The sequence below is a fragment of the Enhydra lutris genome, unplaced genomic scaffold, assembly GCF_002288905.1.
Source record: "Enhydra lutris kenyoni isolate GAN:26980312 unplaced genomic scaffold, ASM228890v2 scaffoldscaffold27, whole genome shotgun sequence".
Taxonomy (NCBI): domain Eukaryota; kingdom Metazoa; phylum Chordata; class Mammalia; order Carnivora; family Mustelidae; genus Enhydra; species Enhydra lutris.
The window spans coordinates 17,768,482-17,784,777 of NW_019154111.1; the positions used below are offsets into that span (position 1 = coordinate 17,768,482).

A 16,296-nucleotide genomic window follows, 5' to 3' on the forward strand; every position below is an offset into this window, starting at 1 on the left:
CCTCTTTAAAAAAGATGATATTAGACGGGTGCCTGGGTGGCTCAGTTGGTTAAGCACCTGCCTTTGGCTCAGGTCATGATCCCAGCGTCCTGGGATTGAGCTTGCTTTGGGCTTCCTGCTGAGTGGGGAGCCTGTTTCTCCCTCTCCCTCTGCCTGCCACTCCCTTGCTTGTGTTCTTTCTCTCTCTTTGTCAAATAAATAAAATCTTCAAAAAAATTTTTTAAAAATGATTTTAGAATCTGCCTTCTAGGATAATGATATGTTCAGAATGTCTAGCACTATAATTAGTACCTTCAAATCTTGCTTTCAAGTGTGATTTAGTACCATACTAAAGTAATTAACTGCTATATGGATGTCAGCCTTTACTAACACTACTACTTCATATACTTAAGTGTTCACAGTATTGGAAAGTGGTATAGTAGTCCTCCCTCATGCATGGTTTTGCTCTCCACAGTTTTAGTTACACACGATCAGTCAACTGCTGTTGGAAGCAGATGATCCTCCTTCTGACATATTGTCGGAAGGTTAGTAGTAGCCTAACACTACCTTATAATGCCTACTCCATTCACCTCACTTCATCCACTCACATAGGTGTGTTTTATCATCTAACATCATCACAAGAAGGATGAGTATAGTACAATAAGATATTTTGAGAGAGATCCCACATTCACATGACTTTTATTACAATAGTTATAACAATTGTTTTACTTTTTGTTATTTTTAATCTCTTTGCCTAATTTATAAATTAAACTTCATCATAGATATGTAGGAAAAAACAGTATATATGGGATTTGTAGTGTCTGCAGTTTCAGGCATCCACTGGGGAGTCTTGGAATGTACGCCCCATCGAAAGAGGGGGACTGGGGACTACAGGATCTGAAGTCATAAATTGCCTGCATTGGAACTCTGCCACTTTGCTGTGTGATTTGAGGCAGATTATTTATCCCTTTAATGTTGGGTTTTGCAAGCATTAAATGAGATTATAATAGTAATACATTTAAATGGAGTTGTATTTAAAAGCACCTAATACAATTTTTGTCACATTCTAAGCATCAGTAAATGTTTGCTTTTTTCTATAGTTAACGTTTAGTGCAGTTATTATGTTGTTTACTACTGTTTGAGAAATTACTTCAAAAAGTAATGGCTTAAAGTAACAACAAATGTTTATCATCTCCTTGTTTCTGTGGGACAGGGAATCAGGAGCGGCCTAGCTGGGTGATTCTGGTTGGATGTCTCTTAAGAAGTTTCAGTGAAGATGTCAGAGGTGCTGTGGTCATCTGAATGTTATGTTGAACCTAATGGCTATACATTTTATATTTTCCAGACTATGTCTTCAGCAGTGGTACAGTTATATGCAGCAGATCGTAACTGTATGTGGTCAAAGAAGTGCAGCGGTGTCGCTTGTCTTGTTAAGGACAATCCACAGAGATCTTATTTTTTAAGAATATTTGATATTAAGGTGAGTTTTATTTCTACTTTAAACTGTAGGTAAATAGGTTTTTTAACCTCAGTTATAATTATTTATATATTTAAATATATTGTTATATATATAATTTTTGTTCATCTTGTGTGTATTTTTTAAATTATACTTAATATTTGAAGAGTGAGGCTTGCTTTTAGAAAATGAAACATGGGCATTGCAACCAAACAGGAATAGGTTGTAAGCCAGAACGTGAATAGTTCCCTGTTTTATCTTTCTACAGCCACTACACATTAAAGGATTTTTCTGTTTTTGTTTTTGCTTTTAATACCTTTTAATACCTTTACATCTTGAGCTTTCTCTGTATTCTCTCTTTTTCTACTGGTACTCCTTTATTCCAAGCATATATAATCCTTTCAGGGAGCTATAAAAGTATATTTTAGTTTAGTATATACTGTTAATTACTTCAGTCTAGGTTTAAAGCATGATACACTACCTATAATAATGTATTTGCAACTTATACCTATGTTGAGACAACAGTAACAATGTTCAGATTTTCACACCTTTGTACCTCACACATTCAAACACAAATCCACATTGTTCTAGATTGGATGCCCATTCTCAGGTATTCACCCTCTTACAGTTACTGTAGAAGTAATTACCTTTGTGCAGAGATGAAGTCTCCATTTATCTTTTGAAACCTTTTCTGTAGGGGACCCCCCGGGTGGCTCAGTCAGTTAAGCGTCTGCCTTTGGCTCAGGTCATGATCCCAGTTTCCGGGGATCAAGTCCCGCATTGGGCTCCTTGCTCAGCAGGGAGCCTGCTTCTCCCTCTGCCTGCCTCTTTCTCTCTCTAACAAATAAATAAGTTTAAAAAAAAAAAGACCCTTTTCTATAGGTAGGCTTCTGTAATATTTGTATGTGGCAATAAGTATAATGGAATAATTACCAAAAAAATTTTCTTGAACTCTCCTGGATGATACTTAAGGATGGATAGATTGTAATTAAACTGTTTTACTTCTCTGGGCCTTGGCTTATTTATTTGTAAAATGGGAGAACCATTTGGGTCTATTGCAAAGTGTTTCCCTGAGATTAAATAAGATTTAAGTTACTGTGCTTTGTAGCTTTGTGCTTCTTAACATCTACTTCTCCATACCACAAGATGTGGCATACTCCCGTGAGCAGTGGCTGACTGTGGCAGTGATTCTGGGGGATAGGGAACACATGCAGAGTTTGAAAGAAACTGTTTAGTTTTTAGTTTTTTATTTTTATTTTTTTTAACATATTTCTCATCACCAGTGAGAAGCACTATTCAGAAATCAAGTGCACATAAAGCTTCACTGAGAAGAAAGGAATTGCATTGTATGTGTATATAGTGTTTTCTAAATATTTTTAAGTCATGGTGTAGGTAGAACCTTGCTTTTGAAATAGGACAATACTTAAATTTCTCTAACCATTTACTTCTAATTTTAGATAACCATTGCTGAATACTTTCACTTAGCCACCTTTGGTAGTAGGTTAATTATATTTCCTCTGCTGTAGCCATAGATAAGACAACCCAGTCATCTATGGTTCTTTCAACCATACTTTAACCTTGGTGCACTTTAATTATCAGTCTCTTTCTGCACATGATTGACACTAACTACTCTTACCGGTATTTAATGAGAGGGCCACTATGTAAAAGTTAGGAATTCAAAAATTGTTAATGAATAGTACAGAGAGGGTATATTTGACCCTCTCAGCATCTACAAAATTGAGGAAAAGAACATGAAATGTTCCTGTAATATTTGATGGCACACAGTCTATTACTGATGGAACTATGCATTGATAATCAGTGCATGCACAACAGTATTCTAGCCTTCTGTCTAACATTGATGATCTAGTAATTGTTCTAGGTTAGTGTTTGACTGAGTAACTATATTTGGGAATACAAGGCTAATGAGATAGTGTCTTAGCATACTGACTTAAACTCATTTGATATGTAGTTTTTTTGAAAGAAAAATCCAAAATTTACTCTTTTGTTAAGAAATTACTGATTAAATTATATGTTATTTATATTTTATACGTGTGTGTTTTCTGTGCAGGTATAAGCTATTGTTAATGTAAACAATTCCCTGAATATGAGTCATCTATCTTGTTTTATTCCTGGAGATTATCTTTTTGGTAACTCTTCTTTTAACCTTTTTCTAGGATGGGAAACTATTGTGGGAACAAGAGCTATACAATAACTTTGTATATAATAGTCCTAGAGGATATTTTCATACCTTTGCTGGAGATGTAAGTCATATTTTTTTTATTGCCCTGTTTAATGTAGTTTTTTTTAATTTGTTCATCTGGTTTTTGTTTTCTTTAAGATTTTATTTATTTATTCGACAGAGAGAGAGAGACAGTGAGAGAGGAAACACAGGTAGGGAGAGTGGGAGAGGGAGAACAGGCCTCCCGCTGAGCAGGGAGCCCGATGTGGAGCTCGATCCCATAATTGTTTTAATACTTGTTTGTGGAAAGCATTTATGAGCTTTCCATGTAAACACTATATAAAGTAAAAATAATTATTTTACCTTTAAAATGTTCTTCATAGGGGCACCTGGGTGGCTCACTCAGTTAAGCATCTGCCTTCTGCTAAGATAATGATCCTGGAGTCCTGGGATCGAGCCCCGCATTGGGCTCCCTGCAGGAAGCCTTTTCTCCCTCTCTCACTCCCTCTGCTTTGTGTTCTCTCTCGCTGTCTCTCTTCGTCAAATAAATAAATAAAATCTTTAAAAAAAAAAAAGCTTTTTCACAGTATAGCTGAATAGGAAGAAAGGGCTTAGATTTTAAAGGGCCAAAAAAAAAAAAAAAGTTTTTTGCTGTGTAGAAAAGAAATTTGTTTTTTCGTCATCTTTGTCTTTGGACAGAGAGCTTTATCTTTCTGGGATTTAGTGTTCTTATGTATAAAAATGAAGTCTTAATTGCCCACTAATCCATGGTATGTTTTAAATATTGATGTTATATTGCCATTCAAATTATTTTGTGAAAGAATAGTTCGTGGCCTAGAAGAGTGCTAAAATACATTAAATGCGTGTAGGGGGAGAATAGAATATAAAAAAATTTATTGCATATACTTGAGGAAGATGTTAGAAGGATTTCCATACCATATGCTGACAAGGATTGTCTGAGTGACTAGGTTATAGGTGATTTTAATTTTTTTTTTCATATTTTTATTTCCTAAATTTTTATATAATGAGGAAAAAAGGTTAGATTAGATGATATATCATTTCAAAAAAATTTTCTTCTCTAGCTGTTATTTTTCACATTTTTCTTAATAAAATATAAATATATGTACATACATAAAAGTGTGCATAAAATGCCATTATCAATGTCAGTCTTTTCGTATTTTCAACACTTTATCTGAATTAAGGTTATCATATAAATAATACCTACAGTTGAGCTGTAAAATAAAAACATAACCTAGTAAAGATAGAGCTGACCTGCATTTGACCAACTTTTCCAGTATTTGCCTTTTCTATTTCTATTATTTTGTAGTTCTATTGAAAAATCAAATTCAATTTGCTATTTTTGTTGTCGTTGTTGAAGATGGAGTATTCCATTTAATATTTGAATGTCCGTTATGAGAGGCAACTTATCTATTAGTAGTCTTTTACTTTGCCTTCTCCATGCTTTCAGTATTCTTAAGTTATTCAGATAAAATTAAAACTAAGCTTAAACTAAGCCCTTGTTGCTGGTAAACTCAGCTTTCCTTCTTCAGAAATGTACTTTGTTGGTTATCGATTTTTTCATTAAAGCTAGATTCATGTTTTCTGTTGTTTACCTTTTTAAATAAAAATATTTCAGACTTGTCAAGTTGCTCTTAATTTTGCCAATGAAGAAGAAGCAAAAAAATTCCGGAAAGCAGTTACAGACTTGTTGGGCCGGCGACAAAGGAAATCTGGTAAACTTTTTTCTTTTTTTTAAACAGGAGCTGGCTCATGGGACAGAACGGGCCCACACCTGTTTTTATAAATAAAGTTTTAGTGAGACAAACCTACGCTCATTGGTTTACATTTTGTCTGTTGCCACACAACAGTTGGGTAGTTACAACAAAGACTGTATGGTACACAAAGCCTAAAATATTTATTCTCTGGCCCCTTACCAAAAAAAAAAAAAAAAAAAAAAAAAAATTCACTAGTACTTACTTAAGAACTATTTTTATTAAGAACTATTTTTTTTTTCAGATTTACTGAAGAATTCATTCTGATAACCTGTCTTGATAACATGCCATATATACTGACTCTTAAACTTTCATTTTTATGGCTTTGTTCTTAACTTACATTCTTAGCATATTTAATACTTTGTGACAAAGACTTTTTAGGCAAGCCTAGAAGCAAATAAGCAAAGTTGCAAACAAAATCTGTAAACATTGTTTTGTCTCTATTTTGTCCCTAATGTTGTCTATCATAAATCCACAAGGAACTTAATGTATGAGACTATAATACATATAAAATAGAGAATGCTCTAGTCTAGTATAGAATTTTAAATTTATTGATATAGAAATACTTGACAACAGTATACTAGGCCTTTCTGTTGTCAAGTGGGAGAAGGGTGATTAGGAAAGGTGAACCTCTCTAAAACCATCATCTTAAGAAGATCAGTTTCAGAGACATCAGTTTTCTGTGACATAATCAGGTGCTAGGCCAGGGGCTCTCTGGGGCTCCTTATAGTCAATATATGTGACATTTCCAAATCAAACAAGTAAAAAATATTTCTTAAAGTATAGACTAATTGACTTTGAAATAGGAAGGTCCCTAAAGGCATCTTTCAGCTGGTATAGGAATTTTGTTTTATGTAGTTCCTAAACTTTTAAGCATGGTGTTTCAGAAGCAGAAAGGTCATCTTAGGGAGGCAGCTGATAGATACCTGGGTAGGGATCTATTCTACTTCTGCTAAGTCAAACTCCAGCCTCTCTTCTCTTTAACTTAGATGCATGGAATCCGACTTTTGGAGCAATAAAAAATTAGTCTATTTTCTTTTCCTCCCAGCAGCCATTTAATATTGGAAGCCATCTATCATGTTCTCATGCCTTTACTTCTTTACCTTAACTGGTTTCAGTTTCTTACTCCTCTCGTGATGTACTTTATAGATGCATCATCCCAAATACTGTACTCTGAAGCCACTGTATATTTTTATGTCTTCTTCAGAAGGTCCAGATTTGAAGAAATGATCCAGCTTCAAATAGTAGTCATATTTGAACACAGTACTCCACAAGTAGTTTTACTAGTTGGTACTAAAATACCTCTTGATATGATTAAAGCACTGTTCTGCAAATGTTTTTAGCAGATACCTCATACCAGCAGCTCCCATTCTTCTTTGTTCAACCAAACCCTCCCTTTTTTTCATGTGAATGGCTCTCAAGCCAGGTTAGCATCTTATTTGTAAATTACTTCTTAGAACTTATCCTCTGAACTTTATATTTATGTCAGTGTATTTCCATATCTGTGTTATCAGTTAAAGTATTTCCTCTCTGGTTGCAGAGATAACATCACCTGGGAAATGGGAGATTGACATTCATTGACATAGATGGGACTTCCTTATGTCCAGTGTTTCAGAAAGTTACTTCATCAGACCACCAGATGGAGTAATAAATTGGTATTTCCTATTGCCAGGATTTTTTAACTTATTCCCCAGTTAAATCCTATTAATTTTAGTTTATGGCTGTTTATAAACTGATTATTATATCGTTATTTATGGGTATTTCTCTTATAATTTGGGGCAATTTTGTATTAGAAAATCTGGAAATTACATTTGTTTAAAATTATTCAACCACTTTTGAATTTCTTAAAGCCAAAATGATATCAAACTTCGTATATAAGAGTCTGAGTACAAAGGATTGATAGTTCTCCTGGTTTTACTCCTTTCTGATCTGCTATAGCTTTTTATTTTTGGTCTGCTTTAGTGATCAGATGTTTCTGAGTATTCTCATTACTCTTGTGCTTTCACTGTGTCCCATAGCTTTGAAAACTCTCCATACACTGATGCCTCCCAAAGTTTTGTCCTCATTGTTGACCTTTCCCCCAACCTTCAAACTTGTTTACTTCAACTGAGCATCAGGATAACCTTAAACTTAACTTGTCTGAGCAGAACATCTGATCTATGTTCCCTAACCTCAGTTAGACCCATTCCTACTCTTCCCCATGTATTCCCCAACTTGGTAAAAGGCTCCACTCTGGCTCACCATGGTCTCTTATAAATTCCATCAGTGAGTCTGTTGTCTCTTCAGAAACATATCCTGGATCTATTTCTCATCACCTCTGCTACCCCTCTAATCGAAGCCCCCATTATCTGTCATCTGGACTACCATAACTCCCTCACTAGTCTCCCTGCTGCCACTCAGTGCCCCCTATGACCTCTTTTCCACATAGTAGCCTAAGTTATCTTTTAAAAACATTAGATTATGTTGGCCCTATTAAACCCTAAAAGAGCTTCCTATCGTATATAGAATACAATCTGTATTCCTTACCATGGCCTGTGGGACCCTATATGATCCAGTCCCTGGGTCTCCTCCTGACTGCCTCCTTTTACTCTTCTGTTGGCTCACTCTAGTCCAAGCTTCATGATGTTCCTTCAGGCTATTCCCTCCTTAGGGCCTTTAAATATGTTGTTCCTTATTTTATTCAGATGTCAGTTCCTCAGAGAAACCTTTTTTAGCCACTTATACATTGACTTAAGAATAAGACAGAGTTTGGGTAGATTAATTCTTTATGTTGATTTTTGTATTGCATATGTCTGATCATATTATTTTGATTTATTTTCTAACAGAGAAAAGACGAGACCCCCCAAATGGTAAGCTCTTTGATACAAATTATTGATCTAAAAGATTTTAGGTTGTTTTATCCTTTAGAAACATGTATCATACATTAATACTTAAATATTTAATATCTGTGATCAAATACTGTAGTTTATAGTGTCATTTTAAAATAACAAAGATGAGTCTTAGAAATGTACTATTTTTTGGCTTTTTTATAGGATGAAGGAGGACTATGTAGGGTGAAGATCACTATTACTTATATCTTCATTCTGTATTGACAATTAAGTTTATAAACTGTATGATCTTGACTTAATATCTTCCTTAAAGGTAGTAAATTTTGTATAGCATACTTGTTCATTTCTTTCTTTAAGATTTATGTTTCTTATTTCCAAATACTATTTCACACTGGTAATACGAAACTAGCCCCTGTGAGAATGAGCACTGACTTTAATGGAGTGCATAGAACTAATAATCGCTTTATATTATCCTCCTTAATTTCATGATGAGCACTTGAAGTATTAAGAATTCTTTAAAAGAAAAAAAAAGTATACCAGAAAAGTATATATTCCAAAATAAAATGGAATTCCAAAATGAAAAGGACAAAGTCCCAGATCTTTAGGGCAGAGATTCGCATCTTGGACTCTGTAAACACTCCTTGAAATATAGTGCACTAAATTCTTAAGTGTATATATTTTCTTTGGGGACAGAGGATACAGAAATTGCATCACATTTAAATTGGGTCGCTGACCCTGTGGAGGTATGGAACTATTGCTCCAGGAACCTTCATTATAATGGAGGGTATGGCTTTTTTTTTTTTTTTAAAGCATCTCACATCCTCTCATCAGAATTTAGATAGCTTATTCTGGGAAACAAATAATATATGATAGCTGTTGGGGATTGTTAGGGTTTGTTTCTTTTAAACAGATACATTGCTTTCTGATTTGTCCTTAAGTTTTTTTCCTGATACAAAAACATGAACCAAATACTGCTGTAGTAAATTTTGGATTATTTACCTTATTATAATTAAAAAAAAAAAAAAACCTACGTTCAGTAAGGCTTACCCTCTGCCAAGTAATGTATACTTTGGCTTTGTCTTTTAAGTAGAAATTTTAATACTTATTTTATAGGACTGCTGTGGAGATTAAATGAAGTAATCAAAGTACTTAGCATAGCACTTACTAAAACCTAGCTATCATGATGAAGACAATAACAACAATAATTACAGCAGCTACTATTTAATGATCATTTACTACCAGCCAGGCACTGTCCAGGAGTCTTATGAAGTGGCTGCTATTATCCCCATTTTATAGAAGAGCAAACAGGGACACAGATGAGTATCTTGCTCAGGGTCACAAATCTAGTAAGTGGTACAGAAGGATTCAGTCTCAAGCAGTCTTAACTCCACAGCCTGGCCCCTTTATCACTATGCTACATCCATAAGATTTTGAAGGAGAAACTGAGACCTAGACAGGGTAAATAACATGCCTTAAGTAACGCCACTGTTAACGTGGTAGAGGCAAAGGAAGCAGAAGCAGCTGACTCAGAAGTCATTCATCTGTGAACTCTTACAGCAGTGTTAGAATTTTCTCCCTGTTGCATGCTCAATATTTTAATCCTTTTGAATTTATTATTCTGCATTCTGTAAGCATGTATTGAGTACCAGTGGGGAAGGCTTCCTGGAAGTGGCATCTTTGGGAAAAGTAACCTGAGATATTAAAGTATAGATGTTGCAATTAAAGTTAACAGTATATTAACCTGATAAAAACAGATACTACACTTGATCTTAGCCAAAAGGTCGAGAAGCGATAATAAAGTTAACGGTATAAATATTTTATGGAGTTTTCAAAATTTTAATCTTCTCAGTACATATAAAATGTATTTCTGAAGAGGTACCTAATCCATGAATACAAGGAATTTGGATATTCTTTTTTTGTTTGTTTTTTAAGATTTTATTTATTTGTTTATGTTTTTATTTAAGAGAGAGCTCTGAGTGGGAGGAGGAGCAGAGAGCAGAGGGGGAGGAAGAGGGACAAGTAGATTCTGTACTGAGATTATGACCTGAGCCCAGACCAAGAGTCTAACACTTAATTGACTGAGCCACGCAGGCACCCCATGAATTTGGATATTCTTTATGTGACAGTGGTGTCTTGCAATTTTATTACTCCTGGTAGGAGAGGTACTCATAATAAGACTTTCTTTCTCTGTGATAGCTCTTGGTTTTAAATATTTAGTTCTGTAGTTTTAACCCTTTTGGTGCAGTGATCCCAAATGTCTTTTCATTAAATGAGAGTTTAAAAAGTATCACGAAAAGGCAAAAATATATGGCATGTATTGCCAGAATTTGTATATTTTCTTATAAAATATACAAATAATATGGTATTAACATAGTGCATACACAGTAAAGGATAAAATAATTATTAAAAAGAAGATTTAATATTTTTTTCCTGCAGTGCAGTCACTCCCCACTATGTGGAGACCACTGTTTTGAAGGCAGCATATTACTTTTTTGCATTTGGTACACTACTACCAGGTGCACTGGACACCTTATCCACCTTGCTGTGTCCCTGCAGGTGCTTTGTCTTAAATCCCCATATGGATGATCAGTTTAGTAGACATTTTCAAATTGTAACTATTGAAAAGACACTTTATGTAGGAGTAGCATATATTCCTGAAATGCAATTCAGTGTCTTCCTCACTAACTCCTAATCCATACATCTTTCTTTTTTCTTTATCGGTCAGTCTCACCTTTTAGCTTAGACGCTTTCCAATGATTTGTTCTCAGCTTCATGACTGCTTGACATCAGAGGCCTCTGGGCCACCTGTTTCTCAACTATTTTACCTTGGTGAGAGTTCTCTGCTTTTTATGTAATTAAGGGGAAGACTTTAGTTTGTTCTTTCAGTTTTAAAATTAACTAGAAATGCTGTTCAGTGAGAATATTAAAAAGCCTTTTCTGTAACAGTTGTCTTTAATCAGAAAATGGTAATTTGTCATTTGACTAGTTTTTGTTTTTTTTTTTAAAGAAGGGAAAAAATCCCCTTAGTGTATGTTCTTAGGATGAGTATAATTTTATAAATGGAATACTTAATTTTTACTAGAAGTGATTTAAGTGTATCTCCATTACCAGATCTTCCATAAACTTCATTTAAAAATGACTGTGCCTTATACCAGTTGTCACTTTTGGAAACAAATATTTAATTGGGCTTTACAACATCGTTTTAAACTAATTTCCAAACACCTTCAAACTCTAAAGTAAATGACTATTATCAACAGAGGTAACCAAGTACCTAATCTCATGATTATGTAGGAATTTTTTTCCCTAAAATTTGAAAGTTACTAGTAAATATTTATTGAATGATAAACTGTTAAACTATATAAATTGAGAGAACTAATTGGTAAGGAAATAATATATGACAACATTGGTAAAGTTAGCATTATCAGTCACCTTGTGGTTTGACATTAGTGTAAAAAGTACAGTAGTAGTTAATGGATTAGGAATCAAGAAAGCAGAGTTCACCTTTGCTTTTTGTCCCTAATTGTGTGACTTTAGACAGGTCACCTGTCACTTCTCATCCTTAGTTTTCAACTGTAAGATGAAAAGTGTGGAAAAACTCTCTAATTTCCCAGCTAACGCAGCTAATACTAATTTTCTGTTTATCTCTATAATTTGAATTTTCCTGTATAGACTTAATTAAATAATGTTTTAACCAGTACTGAAGAAATTCATGTGTAATGACACTAAATAGCTAATTCAAAGGCTTTATAAACTGCTTGACAGTAACAGTATATCCACACTTCCTCTTGGGGTAGAGGGAGGAGGGGAAACCCAGTCTGACTACAGTATGAATTAAACTTTGTTATTCATTCCACATACCCCTTGTATTTTGTTCCTATCTTCTTTATTCTTAAACTTTCTTCAGAGGTGGCTGAATTATTTTCTTTAGTGAGGTATGGATCAGACTTATAAGAATCTTAACTTTATTAAATTTCCCAGGAAAGAATTTGTTAACTTGGATAATTAAAACTATTACGCTTCTTCACTTTACCCAACTCTATTACCATTTAAAATATCCATGGTATAATAATAACTTTCATATAACCTAAAGCAGCAGAATATTTTCATTTTTGTTTTTTTCTAAAAACTAATAGTTTGGTTTGTTTTTTTTTTTTTTTTTTATGGTGAATCTGGTTGCTCCTTTATAGTTGCTCTTTGAACATCTATTTCAGGAGGGGTGGTAAGGTACAAGGAGAGTGTCTCATTCTGATACTCCTAAATCAGTCTTAAGTTAATCCTTAAATTCTATTAAATGTAAGGAAAAGAGTAAGTAGTGATTTGTGGCATCTTACCATGGATGGTGTAGCTGATATTGATTTTTAAAGTTATAAATAAAAGAGGGAAGGCAGAAAAGGAAGGATGAGAAGGAGAAACAGATCAGTAGATAAGCCTTTGAGTATAACACAGATTTGACCCTCTAACACTTGGATTCCGGGTATTCTCAATAAGTCCTTTACTTTGTGAAACTACAGTAAACACTGAAATCTGGTATGTGAACAAATTTGAAAATCCTAGTCTTTATCTACTATTTCTTCAGCCTTCTGTATTGCATAACTAACCTTTAATTTTTAATCCGTTTATTTTTATTATTCCTTGACACTGAATCAGCTTGTTTTAATGGTCTTACCCATATTATTCACTGGGTTCCATTTTTTTCAGATAACAATTTATTTCTTGCCAATGTGAGCAACTTCCTTTAGAAATTTATATGAAAAAATTTTATATGAAATACAAATAGAACTTTTAGATGCTTACATGTAAGTAGACTTTGATTATGAAGGGAAAAGAGCTGAATTTTGGTGATACTAAAAATACAAATCTTTCCAAATTGTTTACTCGTCTGATAAGGTGTTAGATGGCTTTTGTAAATTATTTTAGCTCTATTTCATCTTGAATAGTAGAGTTGAAAGAGAGAACATGGGTTATATATAATTTATCCATTTAGATAAACGTTGTTCTTTCAGGTAACTTTAATGAATAGGCTACATTTGAGGTTTTAGTGCAATTGAAGAAATACAGTCAAATTGACATTTAGTTATCACCAGTTTACGTTAGCCTGTAATTTCTTGGGATTTCTGTATTCCATTGTATTGGGGTATTCATGGCAAAGATTTATGACAGTGGAATGATATAAAACAAAATCAAAGGGAGAGGCACAAGGGGTTAGGTCTGAGGGAAATTACATACAACTTTGCCATAGTCTTCTCCCATTGGAGTCAAAGGGAATGCACATAATTCCTTTGATAAGTTGTTACAACACATGGTAAATGTTGTCTAAAGGAGAAACTCACTAGGCACTCGGTGCCCAGAGTTTATTGGGGGCTACTCACATAGGCCTCCTATGTCTAGCACATACCAAGGTACTAGACTCCTAGAAGGAAAGCAGGTGTTTAGCATCAGCACATTGTTAGCACAAATAGTTGAGGCACAATGGGCCCATCTTATCAGGGAATGATAAAAACCCTCTTGGAATCCCCGTTTCCAGATGCCAGCTCAGAGCTAATAACCTTACAAGCAGCCCTTTCTAAGGATGGCAGTCTTGGGCCTGCTATGTTAACTGTTTCTCTGCGCAGTAGTGGTTCCATTTTATACAGCATTTGAAAGTTGTCATTAATGTACTTATCTCATAGGAATTTAGTCTAATAAGTGGTTTTGTCAGAGAACCCTATATTAAAATGGACTCTCTAAGGAACATGTGATGCCATTTAGTTAAATTTATAAGGCATTTTTAAATTGAATACATTTCATTTAGACTCGTGCTTTTAAAGCCAAGAATATGTTTGTGAATTATAAAACAGGTTTTGTATATTATATTTAAGGTCACTCTTAAAGGTGCTGTTGATAGTATCTGAAGATGCCAGAGATAGTTTCACTATTGATTATTGTGGAAGATGAATGTTTTGAGAATTTTTCCATCTCATTTTTGAGCCCTATACTTCCAATAGTCAAAGTGTATGTATACCGATAGAGAAAACATTATTGGACTTACATACGGTATTTTGGAAATAATAATAGTAATAATTGTATAAGTACTTTTTTTCCCTCATGGACTAATAAAGTTGAAACAAAGAAGTAATACTAGATTTTTTTGTCAGATTTTTTTTTAAAAAGTATATGCTCCTTTTAATTTTTATTCTTATTATGCCATATATAGCACTTTACCAACAAGTAATGGGTTGTGTATGTGAGGCTATTATAATAAAAATTTAAGGGATTAAACCAATTAAATTTAAATTTTTACTGAAAATTTTTTTTCATGAGATTTAATGTTATAAAAATACAAATTCTCTTTGAAGTAACATCTATGCTTATCTACTTAAGAATTTATTATATGCTTTTGAAATTTCGGTAGTACTTTATCCATTATTTATAAAAAATTAACATGCAACTTTAAAATTTAAATAATTTATATTAGTGAAGCGGTCCTACTTCAGAGAAAGATATTTAAATTACAAATTATGAATGCAATAATTGTTATCTTAAATTATATCCCTTTCATATTGTTTTGCAGGTCCTAATCTACCCATGGCAACAGTTGATATAAAAAATCCAGAAATCACAACCAATAGATTTTATGGTCCACAGGTCAACAACATCTCCCATACCAAAGAAAAGAAAAAAGGAAAAGCTAAAAAGAAGAGATTAACCAAGGCAGATATCGGAACACCAAGCAATTTCCAGTAAGAGTTCTTTTGTTTTTCTTATCTTTCAATTAACTTACTCCTGCTCTTGATTTTTACCTTGTTAGGAAATTTTGTTTTCTTCTACATTTATCATTTGCATACTTTTTTCTCTATAGATTTTGTTGGAATTGTTTTTGTGTGTGTGTGTGTGTGTTTAAGGCTGTTGTTCAGTAGACTTTCTGTGAATCCTACAGTTTATTTACCTTTCTATTCATCAGGAAAGAAAAACTAAATTAAGTTGTTTCTTTAATTGTTGGAGATGATTTCTCACTTTCCCTTATAAATGGTATTTGGAAATTGCCTAGAGGCACTGTCTTATCCCATTTGGGCTACTATAACAGGAATACTATAGACTGAATGGCTTTTAAACAACAGAGATTTATTTCTACAGTTCTGGAGATTGGGAAGAAGCAGGCAAAATTTGGTGTCTGGTGAGGTTCCACTGCCTGGTTAACAGCTGTCTTCTAGCTGTCTTCCTCACATGTTGGAAGAGGGCAAGAGAACTCTCTGGGGCCTTTTTGTTAAGGGTACTAATCCTGTTTTTGAGGGATCCACCCTCAAAACCTAATCACCTCCCCAAATCCTTACCTCCAGATATTATCATCATACTGGGTATTAGGTCTCAACATAGGAATTTTGGGGGGACACAAACATTTAGTCTATAGTAGGCATCAAACCTTTGGTATTTATTTGACATATTTTAAGCATTTTCATATACATAGACATCATTTCATTAGCTCATTACAAAATTCCTATTCATATATATATATAATGCTTGTATTCTTCTGCTAGTTTGACCATTGAGGAAATGGATACTCAGAAAGATTATGCAAAATTATTAAAACTCAGTTTAACTGAGGCCAGTCCTGGCCTCCTGACCCCTCACACAGTTTTTCCCTGAATATGGGTATGTCTGTGAGAATTATTAGCGCAGGCCCAAAATTTATTGGTTGGATTGGATTTCATGTATTTTATGTTTTAAATGCTGTTTATGTATTTTCTGTTTTTTATTTATACATATTTTTGGTCTACTTCTTTAGGCACATTGGACATGTTGGTTGGGATCCGAATACTGGCTTTGATGTAAGTGTCTTTTCAAGCCATAAATATTATTGCTGTAAATATGTGGTAATGCAGGGCACCTGGGTGGCTCAGCCGGTTAAGTGTCTGCTTTCAGCTTAGGGCATGATCGCGGGGTCCTGGGATCGAGCCCCACATCAGGCTCCCTGCCCAGCGGGAACCCTGCTTCTCCCTCTCACACTCCCTTGCTTGTGTTCTCTCTCTCTCTCTCTATCAAATAAATAAATAAAATCTTTAAAAATAAAATAAATAAATATGTGGTAATGCTGTGGCCTGTGTG

General features: G+C 34.1%; 1 protein-coding gene across 2 annotated transcripts in view; it reads left to right on the forward strand.

Moving 5' to 3' along the window:
* LOC111151935 (Wiskott-Aldrich syndrome like) overlaps positions 1-16,296 on the forward strand; it is a 69,839-nt gene that overhangs the window by 33,902 nt on the left and 19,641 nt on the right. For both annotated transcript variants that reach the window (XM_022510161.1, XM_022510160.1), the window contains exons 2-7: positions 1,325-1,459; positions 3,610-3,696; positions 5,251-5,347; positions 8,212-8,235; positions 14,765-14,933; positions 15,977-16,019. In XM_022510161.1, the coding sequence (XP_022365869.1) occupies positions 1,325-1,459; positions 3,610-3,696; positions 5,251-5,347; positions 8,212-8,235; positions 14,765-14,933; positions 15,977-16,019 (555 nt within the window). The remainder of the gene's footprint in view (positions 1-1,324; positions 1,460-3,609; positions 3,697-5,250; positions 5,348-8,211; positions 8,236-14,764; positions 14,934-15,976; positions 16,020-16,296) is intronic.